The sequence below is a fragment of the Lethenteron reissneri genome, chromosome 33 (assembly GCF_015708825.2).
Source record: "Lethenteron reissneri isolate LAM-NWPU_2019-01 chromosome 33, ASM1570882v1, whole genome shotgun sequence".
In the NCBI taxonomy this organism is placed as follows: domain Eukaryota; kingdom Metazoa; phylum Chordata; class Hyperoartia; order Petromyzontiformes; family Petromyzontidae; genus Lethenteron; species Lethenteron reissneri.
Window position 1 is genome coordinate 15,107,069 of NC_083811.1, and position 18,295 is coordinate 15,125,363.

Genomic DNA, 18,295 nt, shown 5'->3' on the forward strand with positions numbered 1-18,295 from the left:
TAATCCACGTTGAACACCTACTGACCCCCCCCCCTCCCCTCATTGCGAATCGTATCAGCCCAACGGTCAGGGTATTCACGAGCTGCTGCTTCCACATCAGCACTAGCGGCTTCCCCACTTAATTTAATGTTATCAAATTTGCCCTCGCTTTAAATCTGTGAAAGCACCCATGCTTTTTTTTTATCAGCATTATGCTCATTCTGGCCCTGACACCGTATAAGCAACAGTTTTTTCCCCCATTTCGCTGATCGCACCACTCACTTTGCTTTGCAATTATTGTCGACTTCATAGGCACAGATCCCTTCACGTGTTGAACAATTCGATCTTTGACTTTTATTATTGTTCCATATCGTGAACTGGTTAAGGGCTGATGAACAAGGGGAGATTATACACGTAACAAAGAAAGGTGCCCACGTTAGAAAACGAACGCCAGGCCATTTTTTCTGCTAGGATAACGAGTTCTACCATTGCGCTAACATGCCACCCGATGAATATTGAAAAAGATGCTAAACCATGTAATCAGCTTGAGCAAGTGTTTCACCATGCCTGCGTGCAGTGACTGTGTAACACTGCAGTCACAAGAAGCTGGCCACTGTTCCCACTGGGATTCCTGCAAGCACCGAGAAACTAGAGCTACAGTACAACCAGCTGGCAAGATCGCGCTTGTGTCGACCAGGGGCTTTGAGTGCTCAGTGCTACAGGGTTGAGGAGCGCAGCTCAGCCAGCCATGAGCTTCTGTGGAGTCGGTGCGCAGTGTCCTCACAGTGGCACTCAAACATGCACCCGCACAGATACACTTGAAGGCACTGCAGCGTTAAGTGGCATGCTGTTGTGTGGTTTTACTTCGAACGCTAAGGCAACTGGCTGTATGACTTACTTTTAAGTCTCAACTTAAACGACACTTTCTTCACATTGCGGTGACTTGTATACGATTTTAAATCATTTTAAAGAACAGGGAACGCAGATTTTAAGTAAATACTTTGCATGGCTTGTATTCATACATTTCACCACAATAAAGTGGATAAATGTGTGACTACGGCGCCACGGTAGCGAGATGTTAACAACCTCGCCAGAACACCTGCACATATACTCTTGAAGGCACTGCAGCATTAAGTGGCATACTGTGTTTTTACTTTGGAACGCCAAGGCAACTGGCCGTATGACTAGGCGTTATTTTGAAGTCTCAACACCAACAACACTTCCCTTATATAAAGGCAACTGGTATGTGATTTTAAGGCATTCCAAAGTACAGCGACAGCCGATGTTTGAGTGATAACTCGACACTGCACGTGTTAATACAATTTTCCGCAATAACCTAACTGAGATCTCTGTTCGTGTCATCAATAAATTTAAAGAACTGCGTTTGCAGTCAACTCCTTTGTAAAGGTAAACAGCATCCACATTCGTGCCTAAACACGCACATCGTTGCAGGTTCTATCGATAGCATACGTTTATGTGTACGAGTTTGATTTCTTGTAATTGCACATTTATAATCGTATGCCGTAAGTAAAAATGTCTTACAATATAAATGTTGAGCGAACGGGCAGTAGTGGTTCAGAAATATGTTAATATTTTACATTTTATTGACTGCACGAAAGATGACAATAAAGAGAGGCGTGAAGAAGAAATGATTGCGCTCGGGAATGTCCATCGATATGGAATACACCTTAGAGTAATAATTCGTTTATTTTGGGAGAGAAACAGCAGCCATTAGAGTTGATGGAGAGGTTAGGTGTTGTGTCCGTAAAGAGAGGCTTTAGACAAGGATGTGCATCATCAGCTGACTCGTTTTCTCTACATCGTGAAATGATTCTGAGAGATAGAGCAGCGATATTCAGGAGAGGTTGGTGCTCAGAATATAAATCACCCGAGATATGCCTGATGATACCTGAATTATATTAATGTATGCACTGTATGTAGCCATCCGTACAACCAGAGGTGCAGAATCTTTACATATATTTGCAAAATATGGGTAAAATTATAGAAAGTCGAAAGAAACGATTAACAATGAACTGTGAAAGGAAAACAATATGAAAGGTCGTATCAGAGAAAAACATCACACTCATGTCAAGTACAAGTCAGTGGCACCAACATTGAACGGGTGGAGCATTTCAACTGTTTAGGTGGCGTGATAACTAAAGACGAGCACTGGCAAAATATATACTTCAGACAATAGGATCTAGATTTAAACAGAAATTAATAATGAAAACAATAATTAAAATACTGCAGTGTCACATGTGGTATGTTCTCATATATATGGACTATTACAATGACAATACAAAGCAAACTAGCAGCAATAGAAAAGTTGTTTTTATTTTATGTATGTATACAACTTCATGGACAAATACGATGAGTAACATGAATGTATTATAGATAGCAGGGTGCAACAGCAAGACAATTAATAAGACATTCTAGAAAGGCTAGTTTAGATGTCTTGAACATGTAATGAGAAAATAAGATTTTGAATATAACGTTTTATTCGAAACGGTATAGGTACAACAAGCGGGGGAAGAGAGTGAATTAAGTGCATAAGCAAAGTTAATAATTGGATGCAACTGGCAGTATGTAATGTAAAGTCCTTGCGTGATATTATGGACGTAGCTAAATGGAAGGTGATGAAACGACATAGCTCATACAGAGATGTGCTGTAAGTAAATATGAGCCTGTCGGCGAGTTTATTACACTTCACGTGGCTTCCAAAGTACACCTAGCCTGTCATAAGCGATATGGTGACGTCACTGCCACTAAGTCGCGAATGGCGGATGTTGTATGCAGCTAACGCGGTGTTGTGTCTGAGCACCTAAACAAGCACTTAGAATGTTGCAAGTTATTGTCACAATGGGGGTTCAACTCGGACTATCATCCACCTGAGGTCAAAAATTTATATGTGTTTGGAGCCAACGGCGATGTTCTTTATGATAGACCGGTCCCCTCCGGCTCATTGCAGCTTGCAAAAGACGCCTTGTCCCTCAAACGGCCTTGCTGCGGAACATTCAAATTGTGAAAAGATGAAAGCTCTCCCAGTAGCCACTTTCTGCTTAAGTTAACTGCCAAACACCTCAATCTCAGCTACGCAGTAGGGTCTCGCCATTGTGGTGAAATGTTAATTACCTTGCCTAGTGTACAGGGGTCGTGGGTTTGATCCCAACCCTTACGTCTGCTGTATATTTGGACTTTACATGTCTCTCTCCCAGTGGTCATGTGGATTTTTGTCCGGGACCTCCAATTTTTTCTCTCCACATTTAGAAATATCCGTGAAGAGTATTTGGTCGCGATAAATTTCCACGGGATAAAACACTTATTTGAGCTTCTGAAAAATAGCTATACAGCTCAGTAGGTCTTAACCTGGTAAATAACATTAGTTAATAGTTAGTTATAATGCAGACTTTACATTCCTGACTCCAATGAAAATTGGCACCACTCCACGCTAGTTTCAGCAAGAAGACATGTTTACAAGTTGGAAGTACGTATCAACGTACATTTCTCATATTGTGCGTTTAGAAAGCGACAGCCTGACATAATTACCCTGTAATCTAGCACTGCGATGGCAAGGGTTGGTGGATCACACCTCCAATTAGCATGGTTGGCTACGTACGGTGTGAAATAAGTTAAACATATAGTACATAAATCTTCACTTAAAGCTTTCGTGACTGCAGGAATTAATATTCCTTGGGTATTTCAGTAAAGTCACGTAGATATGTTGTTATTTTCTTTAAACCTATCTACGTGACTTTACCGAAAAATCCAAAGAATATATGGTTCAGATGTAATGACAGGGTGGCACCTGCTGGCCGGAAAGGGAATCACGGGTACGAGCATGGTTAAGTACCAATCAGAGAAGGATGTTTATCTGGGGCAAATGTAACAGGTGGGGCTAGACGAGAACTCCGGGAACCCGCTCAAGGGTTCCACGAGATGGCGTTGCCGGAGGCGGGGCCTAGCCATGCCTGGGGGTATATAAGGGGGAGTGGACCCGGGGCTCGGGGCTCGTGTGTGGGGTCTTGGGCCCAGGCTGCGTCGCTGCTCGCCGACATCTCTCTCCATTGTCCGGCCATGTGTAAGATCTCCTGCGTGGTTTTGCTAAAGTGCACTCAACCACTGTAAAGTTACAAGTCAGTTCTCTGAAAAACCAGCCACATCCACCAGAATACTCTTCGGAAATATTACAGATTATTATTGTTAAGTCATTATTTTCACACAAAAACTTCACATATTTTCAGGAAGAAGCCAATATGCAAAGCAGGATGAGAATAAAGGCAGATACAGATAATTGGAAGCTGAGGGCCACGGATCATAGGAGCTTGTGTAAACCCTACAGTTTCCCCCAAATAACAGGAGTCATTGGTAATGGAAAATGCTGAGTCGTGGGTAATAGCTATGGTCGACAGATGTATGTATGCTGAACTTCTTTCAAAACTTATGTAGTAGTTGCGCATAGTAGGGTCCATGGTTAATAGGAGTCATGACTAATTTGTCCGATAGCAATTGTAATGCCCTGTCCTATGTATAATTGACCTGACAATGTTTAATGTTCCCCCTTATGGTGCACACATAATGAGTCGTGGGTCACAGTGCCCATTGATAAACGGAGTCGCTATGGTTCACACATAATAGTAGTGGCATGTAATACGGCCCATGGTTTATAGGAGTCGCTGAAAATTTGTCCTAGAGCAAAGGTAAGATCCTCTGCTGGGTGTAATTGGCCTGAGACTGTAAAGCAAGGACAAAACCAGACAGTTGGCACCACTAGTTTTAGAGCCCATAAATAAGTAGCCTTGCCCAGGAAAAACACATTATTCAACTGCTCAATTAATCAGTTTCGGCTTTATTGGAAACAATTTAATTGGAAAATAATTCACTTAACTGTAACAGAAATAAAACCAAAAACCTAAATGAGCAAAACAAGTAAATAACAGGACAAAAGTCCTCAATAAGTGAAATCGTATATTTTGTGTAAATATGTGATTGCACAATAACAATAACACTGCTACATTTGCGATTGCGTTTACTTAAAACTGAAATGTCAGAAAACACCACGTTCACATTTTCCCCTTCGTACTTGAATGAGTACAAATAAGAGTCCAAACCCGGTCATCAGCTTGAGCAAGTGTGTTACCATCCCTGCCAGCAAAGCAATGGCTGAGTGCAACGCACTGCAGTCACAATAAGCTGGCTACTGTTCCCACTGGCATTTCAGTTTCATTTCATTTATTAGGTATAACCCTGTGAGCCATGCGGTTCTTGACTTGTGTGCAACCGCAACAAACAAAAACATGAATAAGAAACATCTCAAAGTGACTACACGCAACAGAAAAATCCATGAAAAAAACAGCAAAGTCTTCCAGAAAAAACACCGTATATAAACGCTGTGTGCAAAAATCCCAATGGGATGCAAGTCAAACAATAACAACCATAAGTCAATTTAGATTAAAGTTATCAGGCTAACTCTGTACTACAACAAACGAAAATGGCTAAACCAAAACGTTTTCAAAATCACCAAAATATAGCTATAAAAACAATGTAACAGTGATCATAGGAACTGTGATTCAAATTTAACAATAAATGATATACATAACATTTAAGACCAAACTTTGCAGCCATAGCTGGCTGCATGAGTCCCTCCATAACAGTAGGAGTATCAGTCGCAGTATCCAAATGTTTCAATACACCTTTAAAGATCAGCACACTATGCGTTTTGAACTCGCTCAATAAAAAAAGAGAAATGATATTGTCATCCTCTCAGCCGACGAGAGCAATGCCACTGTCATCATGGATAAAACCACATACAACAACAAAATTCAGGACCTTGTTATGGATGGTAGCTATACCAAAATCAATAGAGATCCTACCAACTGCTTGGTTACGAAAACCAACAATGTCATCAATAACTCGACTTCTCTAATCGAACCAACCAAGCTGCTCTCTCTAAAACCTTCTGCTGCTAGCCCACCCAGATTTTATGGCCTCCTAAAAATTTACAAAGAAGGTACACCACTCCATCCCATCGTCTCCACCATTAACTCACCCACCTACAAACTGGCACGATTTTTGTCTGAGACCCTGCTTCCATTCACTGGCAAGACCACCTCAGCTGTACTTAACTCAGCTCACTTGGTTTCTCTAATAAAAGACATCTAACTGTCTCCAGATGATTTGCTTGTCAGTTCCGATGTAGTCACTCTGTTCACCAAGATACCTGTGCCTGACACCATTGCAATCATTGAGGACTTGGTCCAACAGGGACTCAATTCTGATGTGCCAACTTTGGTAAGGCACTGCCTTACCAATACACACTTCACCTGGACTGGTACATTCTACAAACAAGAAGAGGGTACCCCAATGGGTTCTCCCTTATCGCCAGTGGTAGCGAATATTTTCACGGAGAAATTTGAGACAGATGTCATCCAAACATCTACTCTACGTCCTTCCTTGTGGAAGAGATACGTAGATGACACGTTCGTCATCTGGCCACATGGCCAGCCATCACTAAACCAATTCTTCAACAACATAAATTCCATACACCCAGCCGTAAAATTCACCATGGAAGTGGAAAAGGATGGCAAGTTACCATTCCTGGATGTTTTGATCGAGAAGAGACCTGATGGCTCGTTGGAACATTTTGTCTACAGGAAAGCCACCCACACGGATGCCTATCTAAAGCTAGACTCCCACCACCATCCAGCCCAGAAGAATTCCCCCATCAAAACACTCCACCATAGGGCCGATTGCATCTCCAACCACCACCACCTAGCCAGTGAGCTAGAGCACTTACACCAAGCCCTCAGGATGAATGGATATTCTGAACGTACAATCAGCAAAGCTGTCTCCCCAGCCATGGGGAGACAACCATCTGAGGACCCAATCAAAATCCATCACCTTGCCATACATAGCACGTGTTACCAAAAAGATTTCCAAAATCTTAAACAATCACAAGATCCAGTCTCGTTTCCACACAGTATGCAAAATTTGTGATTTGATCCCATCTGTAAAGGATGTGATTCCTGACATGCAATATCCTGGTATCTACAAACTAAGTTGTGGCTGCGGCAGCAGTTACATTCGGGAAACGAAACGAAATGTCTCGGACCGTGTTTGCAAACAATAAGGCAGATCTGAAGCACGGTAGGACTAATACGTCTGCCATTGGTGATCATTGTTTTAACGCTATGGGCACACACGAAATTGATTTTTCCAAGATGAAGGTACTCTGCAAACCCACTGGCTATCATCAGAGATTTGTTCATGAAGTCATCCAGATACAGTATATAAACACAGACCGATAACTACTTCGGCTACCTTTGTTCACAAAAACGTATACTGTATAAACTTTTGCTGGTATCAGCTTCTCTTCACAAAGCAGCAGACATCGTGCTGCTCGCAGCAAACATCGCGGCTATCGCGATTTTCACCTGAAGATGCTGGCTTGTGTTGCTATCGAAACGTCGTGATTTATTTTGTTTTATTTCTACCTACGTGATTTTACCGAAAGAACCAAAGAGTAAGGTGTTAAGATGTTAAAACACCAAACTGAAACCTTTAATAAGGGATCATGTCTGCATTAACCACCATGCTTGTGGTCAAAATGCAACCAAAATACATACTCTGATAATATATGCATTGTCTTTGAAACTGATTGGTCCACACCAGAGACAGCTTTCTGTTGAGCCTCGTCTCAAAATGGTGTTAGACCAGAGAACGCCAAAAGGCGTACAGGACAAAGACAAGCATTACACTGGTCAACACACTTTTTCTGGCATAAGGTATTCCAACTGTTTTAAGGTAATTTTGGGGTGCTGATTCCAAATCTGGCATCAGTTTTGCCTATCACATCAGGTTTTTGAGATATCAAATATTGCATTTTTAATAAAAAAGCAAATTTATGCTCATATACGAATAGCTAAACAGACATCCATACAAGAATAAGATAAGATACAATATACAATGATAATAAAACAAACATTTAATGAGCCGTAGCACAAAGTTGTGAGAGTGACTGCATAGCAATGTGAGTGAATGCATATTACCATGTAACAATTTAATTGTGAAGATAAGAAAAATATGTACAAAAAGGTCATTCACAATACTGATGTTACATCTGCATAAACGACCTCTTCTTTGACGATCTCCAATGTACAGCTTGTGGAATGTCTCTCATCAAGGACCAGCAGTAATCTGCCATCATGTTTGAGTCCCATCGGCCTGGCTAACGTTCTTCCATAACTTTAATGTCTTGATGAAAGCGTTCACCTTGCTCTTCACTCACGTGACCCATGTTCTCTGGAAACAGGGCCACGTGACTATGTAAGTAGTGAACCTTGATGCTCATTCTACATCCAAGTGCTTGGAAACTCAAGAGCAGCTCCTCCACAATCTCTCGATAGTTGTCCGCTTTCCTGTTCCCAAGGAAATTCCGCACCATATCAGAGAATGCATTCAAAGCTCTAGCCTCTGCCGCAGTCATTGATGTAACAAAGTGTGGATCCCTGATTAGTGTTCTTATTTGAGGGCCATCAAATATTGCTGCCTTTTTCTTCTCGGCACTGAGACTTGAAAAGGTTGAACATATATAGCTGAAGCAGTCTCCAGTGTGATCAAGAGCTTTGACGAATTGCTTCATTAACCCAAGTTTTATGTGCAGTGGGGGAAATACAATTTAATTCCTATCAACCAGAGGCTCATTCTTGATGTTCTTGTCACCAGGCGTCAAACTGATTCTTGGTGGCCAGTTCTTTTAAACCCAGTGTTCTAATGTAGCCCTACTGTCCCAGTAGCACAGGAAACAAGGGTATTTGGTGTGACCTCCTTGCTGACCCAGCAGAAAATTAACCATTTTCAAATCAACACAAATTATCCATCCATGAACATGGTATTCCAATCTATCCAGAACAATCTTGATGTTGGCATACTCTTCATTCATTTTTACAGAGTATCCTATTGGGATTGAATCATATATATTTCTGTTTTGAAGTAACACACATTTCTAACTCCTTTTACTACTGTCAATAAAAAGTCTCCATTCACTTGAATCATATGCGGGCAGTCCCATATTGAGAAGAAGCCCTTCAACATCATTACAAGAAACAAGTTGACCATCTGAATAGAAGTACTTTCGCAGTGCTGCTTCTCTGTTACGATTAAAGGAGACACTAGTGCCAGGTCTGAGTAGTCCTTTCTCTTGCAGCCTGGAAGCCAACAATTCAGCAGACTGCTTTGGCAAATACAAATCTCTTACAAGATCATTCAATTCAGGCTGACTAAACAGAAAAATGTTATCACAATCTGCATCAGATGGCGTATATTCGATCTGAGCATCATTATCATCATCTGTAGAAGCAGGTAAATTGAGGGATTCAACATCAATCTCTGGTAGCCCAGTAAATACAGGCACAGGTATTTCCTCACAGTGTTCAACTGGTCGTCTGGCAGATGGGATATCTGGGTATTGTAAGTGTTATTTGTTTTTCTTATTGAAACCTTTTACATTGACAAGGCAGAAGTAGCAGTTATCCAAATGGTTTGTAGGTTATCTCCAAACCATTGGCACACCAAACTTCAGCTTAGCATTCTTTCCTTTAGACCATGATCGCAAAGTTTCAACACAGGTTTTACACACTTTGTGAGGAGCCCAATTTTGTCTTGGTCTCCAAGTCGTACTTTAAAGTAGGCAAGATAAACCTTCTTGACAAAAGTATTGATGTTGCGCCTTTGATTACTGCATTTCCTTCTTTCGGATGTTGTAGCCATTGTTAGATCACGCCCTGCATAAGAAAAATATTAAATAAATGTGGATATCTACATAAAATTATATTATAAACACACTATCCTAAAAATACAGCACCATATTTTAACACTAAAGCAGTAACTGACTCGCAACAACTTGCAATCATAAGTGACAGAGTTAATTTCGAGTAAAATCAATGACAAAGGGGTATGCCGATAGCATAAAGATGAGATGTGATAGAGCAAATCTGAGATCAGATTTAGAATCAGCACCCTGAAATTAGTCTAAAACAGCTGCAAAAGTCCAGGCCAGATTTTTTTTTTGACCAGTGTTATCAGAGTAATCAGAGCTCGGGGTGAGCATCTACATCATGGGACCTCCTTTGCCAGTACCAAAATATGATAATAGGTTTTTCTCCTTTTTTATGGCAACAAAACAGGTGTTAAGATGTTAAAAACACCAAACTGAAACCTTTTTATGGTCGCTTGTGTGATCTATTAATTTTCTATCTATGTGACTTTACCGAAAGAACCAAAGAGGATGGATTACAGCAGTCACGAAAGCTTCAAATCAAGATTGAATGCATATACTGTATTATTAGAGTATATTTTTTGGTTGCATTCTAACCACAAGCATTGTGGTTAATATAGACATGATTCCTTGTAAAAGGTTTCAGTTTGGTGTTTTAACATCTTAACACCTGTTTTGTTGCCAAAAAGAATGGAAAAACTATTCTCATATTAATCATATACTTTAAAATTCCTACGTATAAATATATTGAACAAATAGCAATGCAAGTATTTACAATAACCAAAAATCGCAATTTACACAAAATAGGTTCACTATTAAAAGTTAACCAATGAATAACAACAATTTACAAATACTGTATAGATTTTTCTAAATCTAACCAACAAGAGCTATTTTCATACAACCACTTCACACCAATAATGTCTCCTTCAACGTCAGATTGTCGTTGGCCTTCAGTCGTGAGCATCTCTCTAAATGAGCTCTCCTCCAGATCCTTCTTCGGATCATATTTTGCTACCCGTGCATAGTCTCACTTTTGTCCATAAAAAAATTTACATTTATTTTTGCCGTTAAAAATGTTCGAAAACATTGGTAATTATCAGATATTTGGCAAATTACACATTTTAATCTTTTTTTAAGACCACTCAGAAAAAGACATATACTTGCGGGTTCGATGTTAAAAATTCCGATAATTTTCCTGCTGGATAAAAAATTCCAAGGCTTCTCCACATAGGCAATGGTACTTTGTTTGTTGTATGCAACTTATTTTCTGTAAATTAATGCCGCACGTCGTCAACAAACGAAAAGTAACACCACACAGCTGACGCTGCACCGTTTTGCGAGTCACATGATTGACACGACATAACATTCCGTAACAACTAAGATATTATACCTCAGATGAAAACAATGGAAATTGTGACTTTTAATTAAATACATGAGTATTGTTTTAATTAATACTGCAAACTATTGTATACTGTCGAGTTTCAAGAGTCGAAATTTTGCAGTTTTTAGTCAATTGTTTTTGCGAACGGTTGGTTCTGATCGATGTTTTATGCTTGCATTGAAAAACTCGTTCACCAAATCCCATATTTTTTTTTTTTTACAGAAAATCGATTGGATCCAACTACGTTGACAATATAAAAATCTCTCGGTGCAATACCTTTTGTCTGGTAAGATTAGTTTAATGATTACATTTTCCACAATTTTTTTTTATTGCTGTTGATGTCAACATATATGTGTTTTTTGTGCTTGTTTGTAATCATTTTCAATGCAATATTATTTTTTTGGAAATGTTGGGACCCTTTGTGATGATATTCTTGTGAAATTTAACAGATTTTTGGGGCGTGTGTATGTGTGAACAGCTATGGCACCACGTGGGCTTCTTGTGCTTGCACTTACGGTGCACGTAATGCTACACTTTACGACGGCAAAGCACATCTTGTTTGTGGAACAGTGGTCACCCCCACACCCAATGCCAATTACATCATCCTCAGCATCGTCAACACCAAACACTTCCTCTTCGTTCTTTCATTGCATCTGTGCGTCACTGCCACCCGCACACTGCGATGTCCACTTCGCTCTGACAAACTGCGTCTGCAAATCTCACGCAGCCTCTGCTAATAATGAGACATCCATCCAAGAGACACACGTGGAAATAAGCAAACTCGTTACAGATGCTGCTGCAGCCATGGAAAGTCTGTCACTGTGGCTTTGGCAAGATTCCCCTGACCTGGCTGTGCGTTTGTCCCATGCCCTGGCCAGCGAGTGCCCACTGCATGTGAATTCACTTCACATATCGCGCTGCATGTTCAGTGACAAACCCATCAATGAAGAGGGAGGTGCCTACAACACGGAGGGAGCCGTTGGCGGTGATTGCACCAAAACGGAAGAAAATGGTAGTGGTGGTTGCGTGCTCATGCTGCAAGGGTTGCGGGAGGTGTGTGCGGATTTCCACACAGATGACGACGGCGCTGTCCGTTCGTGCTTGCTTCTTCGCGGCAATATTTATGAAGACCCAAACGAATATGCTAATGTTAATGTCGGGCATAATGATAACGTTGCAGATAAGAGGGGTATATTTGGTATACATGCTAATAATGATGTAAACCATGAAGCTCGTGAAAACACGGTTAATAGCGGTGAAGTTGAGATGGCATTGGTGCTTCTTTCCCTTCCTGCCATACCCCCTGGACTACGTGCAGTGACACTCCCCCTGAATGGTGACACATACGCCCAGGTAATGCCCTGCTTGGATCATGCAAAGAATTGTGTCTCTTCTGAAAAAATACTACTTACACTAATTTACTGACCGAGTAAATTCGTGCACAGAACCTATAATTGCATGTTAAGTATTTCCTTAATCATGTGTAGAATGAAGGTAAACACTTCACTTCAGGACTGCTTAAAATGTGTTTGGATGTTACTATGGTACATCGTAAGACCGATAGTCTTATTCAATTTCTGTTTGGATATCGACTAGGCCCATCATACCTTGACAGGCAACACAATAAGAACCACTTTGAAGTTAAAAGTGGTTGTCCTATGGATTCAACATTTGTCCCTGCCATGTGAATTTGGAATTTCCACCATTCATCTCGGTACCACCAACAGAGCCACCATCTTGTCTTGATCTACGCTTATCGTTAGACTTATAAACATGAAAAACACAAATCAAGAAACTGCGCAAGTAGGAGACAGGTAACTTTATTAAGGGTGTCCAATCAATGGATGTGCTGCTTAAATGGGCATTCAGGTGGTGCTCAGTCCCTGAGCTCGTGGGGAATATCTAAATGTCTAAAGTGGGGGCAAGTCTATGAATAAGTCAATAACTGTCGATTTCCCAACAAAGTGGTACTCTTGTTTAATTGACCCTGGTGGAGGGCTTATGGGCATTGTCAATTTCCCAACTCGGATTAGAACTCGCAACCCTTCGGATTACCAAGTACTCACTCGACCGTTGAGTGAGGAGGATAAGCGGTGTGACGTGATGGGCAGGTAACACGACTGATGCAGCAAAGCTTGTCATGAAGTTAAAAATGAAGAGGAATTCGTTTTGTGTGTGGATTTCCACACACATATTAGAGGTTGTTGAACATGAACGTATTCCTTCACAGTACATTAATTATGAAGATGTGGAGAACGTAATTTAAGGGCACATATCATGAGTTCCACACATGTGCAGCATGTCTATCACAGCCTTGTTGAATTTTAAGTGTTTCGCTTTGACCAATGCCATCAGTGTGGCGACAAACGACAATGGATGACCTCCCAATGGTTCAAAAAGCAGCACAATCTGAGATGGTTAACTCTGTCTCCATGTATAACATCTCTATACCCTATCTGTGTCATCTTACTGTACCACATGTTTATGTGTACAGTATAGTATATAGGCAATGTGCCATCCACTTGCTTTTCCTTATACTTAAAATTAGTTTATGCATCATACATTTTAATGTTTTGAAAGGTTCTTCTGTTTCTAAATATATTCTAAATGATAACAACTCATATGCAAATGAAATACGTTACTATTAATTATGGAAACATTCTTAATTTAAATTTGCGTCAGTACTCCACGTGTACAGTGTGATGAAATGTGGTGTAAAATGTTGAGGTAAAATTATAAAATATGTGTAATATCTTATTTTAGACGAGTAAAGGCTTGTTTCTGGGCAGAAAATGTCATCGGATTTTACGACTTGTTGTTTGGCAAGTGGTCTGAACCCCAAACTGAGGACATTGCAAGTCCTTAAAAGGGACTAATGCACTTAAACTTAGTGCCTCCTACTATGCCTGGGTGACAGAAGCTGAAGACATGTTGCAGAGGAGGAATATCCCAATACAGCCTCACAGCATTCCATGGGCATCCTGTCAAGAAGGGGCTGTTTAAGCAAAAGTTAAGACAGAACGTTACCTTGCCACATTTAACTCACATATGAGTGTGGCACATGAGGAATGAACCACTCTTTTAATTATTTCCTCGTGCAGCAAGGGAGTAAAGTGTGGTTTTGTGACAGTCCGTATGTGCTGTGCAGTACATCAATGCACGTGTGTACACCAGCATGCGATGACTGAGTTGGGCCTGTGGGTGGCTGGCAGGGTTATTGATTAACCGGACTTGTACACCAGTCACGTGGTTAATGGCGACTCGGTTGAGGATTGCTGTGTGTGACACACGTGCTGTTGCATTTTACAGATAAAGGACCCAAAGGTTGTTTTTGATCGTTATAGAAATGTTTTAGACTTGTTCTAGACTTCAAGCTTGGCTTTGAAATGTTAGTTTGTAATATATTCAATAGGAGGGGTTTCAGCACTGTGCACTGTAAATGATGATGTACTGTAGTTAATACTTGTAATTATCTAACCCTAATACTGTTTATTCTACAACCACGCCCATGCACCCAGAGTATGACTACTTGCAATGCTATTGAGAATAGAACACATTTATAGTAGTAAGTTGTACAATGGTGACAAGTGCATTACGTATACGGTACACATACAGTACCGATAATGGGTGTAAGATACAGATATAAGTGGATGGTATAGATAGACCTACAGCTTAGGATTAAAGTAATATTTGAATAGTAAAGTGCAAGGGTTATTGTCAAAGACAAAGATGGTTTTTTACAGTAGTAGAATTTGGTTTAAGAGAAACTGTTATTGATTAACGAGACTTGTACACCAGTCACGTGGTTAATGGCGACTCGATTGCGGATTGCTGTGTGTGGCACCACGTGCTGTTACATTTTACAGATTGACTACAATAAATGTGTTTGCCCTCGATTTGGAGCACCTGCCCACGTCCTTCATTTAGAGTGTGCAACATATTTTGGTGAGCCAGACAGGAGAGTTTCCCAGAGTTCACAGACGAGGATCAACTCTTACAATGAGACGGACCAAGCAATTGTACAGGAAGCATATGTAAAGACAGTCGTGCAAGGATCTGAACGGTCTTCACATCATGGCACTGGAACAGCTGCAGGATAAGGCCAGTACTGCTTTGAATCAGCTGCAAAGAGCCCAGCTCATGAAAACATACAGATATTTGAAGTGTTTCCATGATGATGAGACTGGTAAAGATAAAAAGCAGACGGGCTTTGATTCGTATGGCAGAAATGGTACTCGATGAAGTTGGAGACCAAGAAGAAGATGATGAGGCCTGTGTATATGTTTAAAACCTGCTGTATTTCATTAAAACAATACAGCAGAAAGAGAAAGACAGCAAGGGAACAGGTCAAACACTGCCACCATCAAAACTATCTGAAGATATGGATGGTGAAATACAAGAGTCACAGTAGTCAGACCAATCAGTCCTGGTCTAAATTTGAGGGACATGCTAGAAATAAAACTGATTTGCCTATTTTCAAGTAAAAAAAAAACATTTTGAAGGGACACTATAGAGAAGAAAGCACATCTGATCTCTATCAGAAGTTGATGAACATCTCTCAGGAGCCAAGTGCAACTGCACTAATCTTTTTTTTCTGAGCTATCGAATTAAAGGACAGACTATTATTTGCATCTAAAGAACAAGGAGCTGATGACCAGTACAGTCTAGATTTGGTACGCAGGAAGTTCCTGATATCGATTGGCACAGGATTGCTCAGTGACCCTATACAATTCCAAATAAAGCCCCATCTAGATGACATCACCGTCACTGTTGAGATGCTGATTAAAAAAGTCAATAAAGCAGCCAGCTTGGAACTTGAGAGACAAAACAAGCTCAAACAGAATTTGGCTCCCAAAATGACTAGGATGAATTAACTGCAAGCTGATTTGAAGGGTAGGGAAGGCTGTCAGCAGGACTCACAGGGACCATTTAAGGTGGTTACATCACCAATACCACCATCCAACAACGGATATGTCAGGACCAAAACAACAAGACATCAGCAACTGAAAGGCCATCACGAGATGGGATTGAAAAGATGGTAAGCAAGTTAAGGGCTAAAGTTGCAGAGTTCAGGAGGAGGTGGCAGAATGATGTCACCCCAGACACCAAGCGAGGAAACTGGAAACAACCAGCCCAAGACAGAGCAATGCGACCAAGAGGTTGTAGCATGTGCCAAGAGGCTGGAGCAGGTGGTACATGTAACCATTGTTTCAAATGTGGCCAGCTGGGACACCTACCCCGTGGATGTCGAGCCTCTTGACAGCAGCAAGGAAACTGGCGAGGGTTGCTGCAGGGGGACCTGTAGTAACCTACATGCCAGAGTCCCAAGGGTGTCAGTACTGTTTATGTGAAGAGAATGATGTTGTAAGACTGCAGAAGTGCCAACATTGTCATGCAGTACAGTACTGCTCGAATACCTGCCAAAAACAACACTGGCAAGAGCACAAGCAATCATCACATTACAGAAGGAAACAGAATGTGAATAGACACCAGAGTGGAGGAACCCAAATATTGGCAAAGTTAGCTATCTCAGGCCTAAATGCAACAACAGACTGTTAAAGTTAATTGGAAAAGATGCATTGTGAAGTGTTTACTGGACCACGTATCAACCTCTGCCCTTTGGGACACAGGAGCTCAAGCCTGTGGTATAAATGAAGCATGGCGAAATGAGCATTTACCGAAGTCAATAGTAAAACCAATTGAAGAGCTCTTGGGGACTGGTACAATTACTGGAATGGCAGTTAAACAAACAGAAATACCATTCACAGGATGGATAGAGGTGGCATTCAGATTGAACAGTAATATAGGGACCAGTCAGTGCTTTCTCATTCCAATGCTGGTATTCAGTGACCCCAGGGTTGCAGAATATCCCATTATTGGTTTGAATGCCATCGAGTAGGTCATCAATGGGCTTGTGGAAGGAGGAGAGCCAAATACGAACCCCATTAAAGTGGGGGTTGTGGGTGAAGCTTTCTCCATCACTCCGGGAGACACAAACGTCCTCATCCTTCTGGCAACCGGGACAGTGATGGTGGGGCAGTCAAGACAGGCAGAGAGTGGTGCTACCACCAGCTCAAGCCACAATGGTTCTAAGTCGTGCTCATTTAGGACAGCTGGAGGAAGATGAAGTGATGCTGTTTGTCCCTGAAGAGAAGCCCCAATGGCCAGAGGGTTTACACATCAATGAGGTCATGGCGACGCTGGGTAGAGGCAACTCATTGTGCATACCAATCTCAGTGATCAACACGACCAAATACAGCATCATACTTGATCAGCGGGTCACCCTAGGACACTTACAGCCAGTGAAACATGTGTATCCAGCAGCAATAAGACCTGTGGCATATCACCAAGGCACCCCTATTCAGGATCAGATATGCCAACAAACACAGGGTGGCCACATAACTGGTGGAGCAAAAGCTAAGGGGCTGCAGCTGAGGCCAAAAGTTCAAGAGCAAAGTGAAAAATGGGACCCACTGGTAAAACTGAACCACCTAACAAAGGAGTAGCAAATTGCCACCAAGATGATGCTCACAGAGAAATGGCATTCTTTTTCTAGGGATGACAATACCTTCATTGAAAATGCATATCACCCTCAAGGATAGGACTCCAGTGCAAAAGACGTACATTGCAGTCCCAAAACCATTGCATAATGAAGTTAAGCAGTATCTGCAAGATTTGATCAACCGAGGCTCGGTGATAAAATCAAGATTATCATATTCTTCACTAATTGTCTGCGTAAGGAAGAAATACAGAAACCTGAGACTATGTTGTGATTATCGAGAGCTGAACCGGAAGTCTGTTCCTGACAGGCATCCCATTCCAAGTATCCAAGACATGCTTGACAGTTTGAGTAGGAGTTCTTGGTTTTCTGTTTTAGACCAAGGGAAAGCCTACCATCAAGGCTTCCTCGATTAAGAAAGTTGCCCCCTCACAGCTTTTATCACACCATGGGGATTATATGAGTGGGTGGGTATCCCCTTTGGTTTGAGTTCAGCACCAGCAGAATTCCAGAGGACTGCCTGTCTGGTCTTCGGGATGAATTCTGTCAGCCTTACCTGGATGACAACCTTGTTCACAGCAAGTCCTTTGAAGATCATGTTCAGCATGTACAAATGGTCTTGCGTTGGTATCAACAAACTGACAGCCAAAAAATGTGAGTTGTT

General features: G+C 41.3%; 1 protein-coding gene across 1 annotated transcript; it reads left to right on the forward strand.

The window, feature by feature from the left end:
• Positions 1–1,248: 1,248 nt before the first annotated feature.
• Positions 1,249–14,968, forward strand: LOC133350414 (uncharacterized). Its single transcript, XM_061564750.1, has 3 exons — positions 1,249–1,386; positions 11,355–11,418; positions 11,611–14,968. The coding sequence occupies exon 3, from the start codon at positions 11,613–11,615 to the stop codon at positions 12,555–12,557; it is 945 nt and encodes a 314-aa protein (XP_061420734.1). The 5' UTR covers positions 1,249–1,386; positions 11,355–11,418; positions 11,611–11,612; the 3' UTR covers positions 12,558–14,968.
• The last annotated feature ends 3,327 nt before the right edge of the window (positions 14,969–18,295 follow it).